This window comes from Eurosta solidaginis, chromosome 1 (assembly GCF_040869045.1).
Source record: "Eurosta solidaginis isolate ZX-2024a chromosome 1, ASM4086904v1, whole genome shotgun sequence".
NCBI classification, from domain to species: Eukaryota; Metazoa; Arthropoda; class Insecta; order Diptera; family Tephritidae; genus Eurosta; species Eurosta solidaginis.
The window spans coordinates 302,465,938-302,473,704 of NC_090319.1; the positions used below are offsets into that span (position 1 = coordinate 302,465,938).

At 37.0% G+C, this 7,767-nt stretch overlaps 1 protein-coding gene across 1 annotated transcript; it reads left to right on the forward strand.

Annotated features, from left to right (window-relative positions):
* Nucleotides 1-4,922: 4,922 nt before the first annotated feature.
* LOC137237539 (heat shock protein 68) lies at nt 4,923-7,161 on the forward strand. The gene has a single exon (XM_067761283.1). The coding sequence runs from the start codon at nt 5,058-5,060 to the stop codon at nt 6,984-6,986; it is 1,929 nt and encodes a 642-aa protein (XP_067617384.1). The 5' UTR covers nt 4,923-5,057; the 3' UTR covers nt 6,987-7,161.
* Nucleotides 7,162-7,767: the final 606 nt, after the last annotated feature.

Below are 7,767 nucleotides of genomic sequence, written 5' to 3' on the forward strand. Positions count from 1 at the left end.
TGATTTCAAAATTCAACTATGCGGAGGAGAAATTTGCTGCCGCTATTTATACAAAAATCAAGAATGGGAGAAAAACCCGAGAACACATTTCTTGACGTTTCTTGAAACTTTCCATAACTCGCTCGTTCATAAAAACACTAGTATACGAAATAGAGAGCAAAGAATTTTTTTTAGAGAAGAAGTCGTAAAATTGTTGGGAGAGATAATGTGATGCCATATTGGAAAATAGGTAAGAATTTTGGTGGTGAATTCAAATGTTGGTAAGTAATTGTGCAATTGAAGAGAATTTGAGTAAACATATCTCGATAGAAAATTTTTATCCACAAAAAAAGTTGCATATTAATGTTGTAATGCATTATCAAGTGACGGGGAATTGCTCGAAATTTACCCACTAGTTATTGAAACAACGGAAGTTAGGTCGAGCTATACTAACTTTCAATGAATTGGTTTACTGCGCCAAACTTTATGCAAATACCAATTCTTGGAAGAAATGCAAGCTTAGCTGAATATAAATCTAGCATAATTTTGATGCATTTAGTTGGTGTGCCTGTATTAGTTCCTAATCACAGAAAAATCTGGGCCCGTATTACGTGTTACTATCCGTGATCGAAGCTCATTTTTTAAATCCCAATAGCTCTGAAATCGTGGATCGGATTAATGGCATATTTGAACTAGTGACAAATAGTACTCGTTAGATCCATAACTTATTATTATTTTTAAGAAAAGGTTGACAGTTGCATAGTTTATGGCTTCAGTGAAAATGGTTTTCAGTCAGTGATCGTAACACGTAATACGGGCTCTGGTTTAGTGTTTGCATTACTCACGTTATTTCAATTTGTACTAGAACACTCGGTGGCCGACTAACTAGCTGAAGGTTACTATCTTTGCTCTTAACAGCCGATGTCAAAATATTTTAGAAAATTTATCTTACAGCGTGGTCACCTCTTTGCTGTGGTTGGGCAATACCTCCAGTGTATTTTTTTTTGTATATGAAAAGTGTCCCTGTAAAGTTAATATTGTAGGAAAAATTTAAAAGCACCCGACCTTACACTAAAGGAGATCCCCTGATTTAATCTCTTCGGTGGTATATCGTGCCAAGTTATTATAACTACTATTTGCATATTCTAAATACACTCGCTATATATTTATTTGCGACATGAATATTTGCAGAATTCCCCCATCTATATTACAGCGTTTTCTTTTCTGAAATAAATTGTTGTCTAAGTAAAAATTGTCAACATTTATAGTGCATACAAAGAACATTTAATCTCACCATATTCACTCATATCACAAAATCACACAAGAAGATTGCGCATTGCGCATGTAAACATTAGATCATCTCTTTTTTCATGGGCAAATTCTTACGTCATTTTCCTTTAGCTCTTGTTTTTTTCTCTCTCTCTTTCATCTCGCTCAAACAGTCAACTGTGACGTAGATGCGCAGAATGAAGCAATTTTGAACTCGTGAATGCGCAATCTAGTAGGTGATCTATGCACTCATATTAACAGGGTATATGTGAAACTGAAGAGCGAATTGAGAGTTTCACAGAGTTGCACTGCCACACCGCTATTTTATACAGGGTAAAAGTGTAACGCTTTTGCGTTGCGAGCAGGCAACAATTTTCACAAAAGAACGAAATACCCCATAAAAGCGTTGCCTGTTTTTTAGAATAGAACAACAACCCTTGCGCGGCGTACGAAAAGCGTAATGCAGCAGTTACCCACCGACGTGTTGCCGTACGTACAGACGTTTGTCGTACGAAGCACGTTTGACCGAACTCTCAAACCCGTAGAAATCAATGTGTGCGGCTGTGTACATGTACATAACATATTTGTGTGTGTATTGTTTACAGATAAGCATTGTTGCCATTGACCATTTTGCATGTATGCTTATGGAAACATCAACTTTTTCCAATTTAATTTTTGATATTGTAAAATAGTAAATAAGTATTAATAGATTACATATTTATAGTCAGCACTTTTACATAATTATTTTGAATTATTTTCACAATTTTTCAAACTTTAATTAGGTATTTTTGCATAAAATTGCAAACGGGCAAAAATTAGCGCACAAAAGTTTACTAGGCAACTCTGTCTAGTGAGAGAGCGATCAGCTGACACGTTCTTACGGAAAAAATCAAAATTGTTTTGATTTCTACGTTCCGGGCTACGTACGTACGGGCGTTGCACGTCGGTGAGTTTTCGTTTACATTGCACACTCCTAAGATAGGTCTTGTCAGCTGACACGTTTTTGGTACGTACGTTCGTGAGTAACTGCCGCATTACACTATAGCCAGAAAAGAAAACGCTATTATAGTTTTTGAACGTTTTAATGGAATCCATTATAAAATTAGGTAAAATTGCAGTTATTTTTAGGAGCTGCATTTATTGGTGCTGGCAGCATTCGAAGAGAGCAAGCGGGAGTAGGGGTAAACTAAGTATAGCTGTTCTCAAGAGATACAGCTGTTATACGCATCATTCGAAAAGAGCAAGCTGTAGTAGGGGTAAAGCTCAGTATATCTGTTCCCAAGATAGACAGCTGTTATACGCAGGCTGCTGCCAGAGTATTCAGTTAAAACTTTAACCTGAATGGCGAAACACAATCGCTACTAACGACGCCTTGCGATGTAATCGGGACAATTATGAAAATATGTGTAGACTGAACTTTCTCAAATTAAACTTAAAATAAAATATGAAAACTTCCTATATAAAAGCTTTATAAACCTTTTGTAACTCTTATTAGTATAAGAGTTATTTCCTAGTCTTAATATATTCATTCCGAGGCTTCTTGGTATAGTAAATAATATGTTCATTGGCCATAACCTCCAATAAAGAGTAAGTTTTGATATTTGGAAGCAAGTAAAAATGTGGGTCAAGTTGATAAAAGTATGCCTCTTAAGGGTTGAGACTTTTTGTTAATATGAAGGCCGATCACATCGCTCTTTTCAATCACACATTCAAATTGCAATCTTGTGACATATGCTAGTGATAAAAATGATACATTTTTGCATGCGAGCTACCTCAGTATCAATATTTAGGGTTTATAGTTTTTATTTTAACCCTGGGTAGCCATCCTTCGTCATTATGATGACGACTTATTTGAAGGTGGCTTTTAATGAGTTAGTGTAGAAATGTACGCAACTCAATTTTTTTACCTTTGACATGATCCTTAAACTTGCACTGAAATATCAAAACTTAATCTTTCAAAGAAGTTATTAAATTAAAGAAGTTTTCAGAATTTTTTTTAATTTAGTTTGAGATAGTTTACCTGACAAAATACTTTAATTCCTTCGGAATCGTCGTTAGTAGCAATTGCGTTTCGCCTTAAGCCTGAAGTATAAAATGTATACACTGGCAGCACTGCGTATAACACCTACCTCTTTTGAGAACAATTATACTTTCCTTTACCCATATTTTTATTTGCTCTCTCCGAATGTTACCAGATAAGTGCAGTTCCTCAGAACACCTTCAAATTTACCAAATTTTGTGGTAGACTACTTTAAAATGTTCAAATTAAGAGATGTGAAAATAATGCAAATTTTCATCCTGCTAGCTACGTATGTATCGAGTGCAATTAAAACGTGAAAACAATAATATTAATAACATGGCACGATGCACCTTCAAAGGTTTGGTGCTTTTAATTTTTCCTACAATATGAACTTTCTTTCTTAGGAAGCTTTTCATGTTGCAAATTTACTCCCTACCAAACTACTGCAAACACGTGACCCCGCTCTTAAAATATTTTATTGGTTGTCCTGCTACCTGAGAGAGAGAAATATGGAAGAAATAACGCGAGTAACAAGCCAACCTAATAAAACCGCACTGCGTTTTTTTTAATGCACGCAAACAACCGGCGTTTTTTGCCCTAACCCAAATATGCATGCGTTGCCACAAGGTAAAGCATGTGTGCAAGCGTCAAATCTAAACGTCACGCAGAACAAAAATTTGGGAATCGAGTTAGGTTTTCACGCAGAAAATTCAATTTGGGTTGCTCTCATACAAGTTGTAAGTGCATGAGACATTTTTGACAGAAAATGACTTGCGTGCGTTTATATTAGGTTGGCTTGTAATGCAAAAACCCAAACAAATATTTGTTATAGTAAAACCGAATGCAGATGGAACAAATAAATGTACCAAAAGTATGCCAACTTGGTAGCAGGTTTCGTTTACATACATACGTGCCTCGAAATGGTATTTTCTAATAAAATGTAAATGCTATGCAGTAACCTTTAACAAAAAAGTTTGCGCAGCTTAAATTAATTCATTTAAATTTTAAAGCCTTGCTGTTCCCTTAATAAATTTTTATTTTTTAACAAGCCAACCTAATAAAACCGCACTGCGTTTTTTAGCTCACGCAAACAACCGGCGTTTTTTGCCTTAACCGAAATAAGTATGCGTGCGTGCGTAACTGAGCTGTCATATCTGTATAAAAATTAAATGTCAGCTGGCAGTAAACGTGAAATCTAAATGTCACGCAGAACAAAAATTGGAAATCGGGTTAGGTTTTCACGCAGCAAATTCAATTTCGGTTGCTCTCATACAAGTTGTATGTGCATGAGACATTTTTGACAGCAAATGACTTGCGTGTATTTATATTAGGTTGGCAGTAATGCATTATAACATTAAATGCAACTTTTTTTGGGGAGAAAGTTTTCTATGCAGATGTTTTTACTCAAATTCTCTTTCAACCGCACAATTAGCAACATTTGAATTCCACCAAAATTCCCTACATATTTTCAATATGGCATCACTCAACTCCCCACAATTTTACAATTTCTTTTCTAAAAAAAAATTCTTTGCTCTCTATTTCGTATACTAGTGTTTTTATAGCGAGTTGTGGAAAGTTCATGAAACGTCAAGAAATGTGTTCTCGGTTTTTCTCCCATTCTTGATTTTTGTATAAATAGCGGCAGCAAATTTCTCCTCCGCATAGTTGAATTTTGAAAATCAAAGCGAATAAGTGAGAAGAGTTGGCTAAAGTTGTTTAGCAAAACAAAAGTGCAAATAATAACAAAAATAAATATTTTGATTAAAGTTGGACAATATTACAAACTAAAATGGTAGCAATTGGAATTGACTTGGGTACAACATACTCCTGCGTTGGAGTTTTCCAGCATGGCAAAGTGGAAATTATTGCAAATGACCAAGGCAATCGGACAACGCCCAGCTATGTAGCATTCACCGATTCTGAGCGGCTAATTGGCGATGCAGCGAAGAACCAAGTGGCCATGAATCCAAAGAACACAGTCTTTGATGCAAAACGATTGATTGGACGAAAGTTTGATGATCAAAAAATACAGGCTGATATGAAGCATTGGCCATTCAGTGTTGTCAACGATTGTGGAAAACCAAAGATTAGTGTCGAATTCAAAGGCGAACAGAAGCGGTTTGCTCCCGAAGAAATCAGTTCAATGGTGCTGACAAAAATGAAAGAAACCGCTGAAGCATATTTGGGTAAATCGATAAGAGATGCTGTCATCACAGTTCCTGCTTACTTCAACGATTCCCAACGGCAAGCCACAAAAGATGCTGGTGCCATAGCTGGCTTAAATGTTCTACGTATTATAAATGAACCAACAGCCGCAGCTCTAGCGTACGGCTTGGACAAGAATTTGAAAGGTGAACGCAATGTGCTTATATTCGATTTGGGCGGAGGAACCTTCGATGTGTCAATATTAACTATCGATCAAGGTTCGTTATTCGAAGTGCGTGCAACTGCTGGTGATACACATTTGGGTGGAGAGGACTTCGATAACCGTCTAGTTAATCATTTTGCTGAAGAATTTAAACGAAAGTATAAAAAAGATTTGCGTGTGAATCCCAGAGCGTTGCGTCGTTTACGAACAGCAGCTGAGCGAGCAAAACGCACATTGTCATCGAGCACAGAAGCCAGCATCGAAATTGATGCATTATATGAAGGTATCGATTTTTACACGAAAATAAGTCGAGCGAGATTTGAGGAGCTGTGCAATGATTTATTTAGAAGCACTTTGGATCCAGTGGAGAAAGCTCTGAACGATGCCAAAATGGATAAAGGTCAGATACACGATATTGTGCTCGTTGGTGGTTCAACTCGCATTCCCAAAGTACAAAGCTTGTTGCAATCATTCTTTAATGGAAAGAGTTTGAATCTTTCTATAAATCCAGACGAAGCAGTGGCATATGGTGCAGCAATTCAGGCAGCTATATTAAGCGGTGATACGAGTAGCGAAATCCAGGATGTGCTTTTAGTTGATGTGGCGCCTTTGTCACTTGGTATTGAAACAGCTGGTGGAGTTATGACTAAATTGATTGAGAGAAATAGTCGAATTCCATGCAAACAGTCGAAAACGTTCACAACCTATGCGGACAACCAACCAGCTGTTACTATTCAAGTATTTGAGGGTGAACGTGCCATGACCAAAGACAACAATCTATTGGGTACATTCAATTTGACCGGCATTCCACCAGCGCCTAGAGGTGTGCCCAAGGTAGATGTCACATTCGATTTGGATGCAAATGGTATTTTGAATGTAACTGCGAAGGAGATGAGCACTGGTAATGCCAAGAATATTACCATAAAAAATGACAAAGGACGTCTATCTCAGGCCGATATCGATCGTATGGTAAATGAAGCTGAAAAATATGCTGACGAAGATGAGAAGCATCGTCAACGTATAGCTGCTCGTAATCAATTCGAGAGTTATGTGTTTGGCGTAAAGCAAGCAGCCGAGGAAGCTGGTACTAAAATAAGTCAGTCGGATAAGGACAAAGTATTGGAGAAGTGTAGTGAGGCAATTAAATGGCTAGATGCTAATACCACAGCTGAAAAGGAAGAGTTTGAATACAAATTAGAAGAAATAACAAAGATCTGCAGTCCGATCATGACAAAGATGCATCAGCAAGCGGGCGGCAGTGGTCCACAAACTGGTAGTAATTGTGGTCAGCAATCTGGTGGTTTTGGTGGTGGTAATTATGGTGGACCAACTGTAGAAGAAGTTGACTAAGGGAAATGTTCAGTATAAAATAGAAATATAACATAATTATAAATATTGAAGACTGCTTATTTAATTTGTAGTTTTAGTTTAAAATGTACAAATAAGGATTAAATAATTCTTTAGTTGCTTGTACTTTAAGAATTGTTGCAAATAAAAAGCCGGCCTGTAAATATTTGAAAAAAAAGCATGTGATTTTATTTTGGCTGGTGCAGAACTAAACTCTGGAAAGTTTTACATATTGGCAGAAGATAGGTAAATTTTGCGAGCTGAAAGTTTGTTTTGGATTTTTTGGATATGTTGTTGTAGCGGTAAGGGCACTTTCGAAGGTTTTGGGCAGTGTTATCGATGTTGCTGGTCTGTATATACATAGATGCGGCACGTTCCGGTAACAAGCGCCAGAAAGGTACTAGCCCAACCATTGATTGTAGCTCCGAACAAATCCAATGATGAGCGTGACATGCTGCGAATGAAATTACCCATGTATGTACTTGCGGAAAATTCTTACTAAGCAAGGTAGGGTGCATTTGGTATTCCACTTCATTAAGTTTTTATGTAATAGCATTGATCCTTCTATGTCTCACTTTGCTTATCCCTTCTCCTTAGGGAAAGCAGCAGTGATAGAGACCTTTGGATGACAATATTGTTCTAGGGAACTTTAAGGCACGGTCCACAACGAAGGTGCCTTTGAAACATCTGGATGCTGATAGAAAGTTAAAAAAATATTTGGTGTGTTTTACCTCCTAGGATATTTAGGCCAAACATCTTTTAATTCGCCTGGTGATCCTTTTTA

Excerpts from the sequence above, each read along its gene's own strand:
- LOC137237539 (XM_067761283.1), top strand. The coding sequence starts at position 5,058 with ATGGTAGCAATTGGAATTGACTTGGGTACAACATACTCCTGCGTTGGA.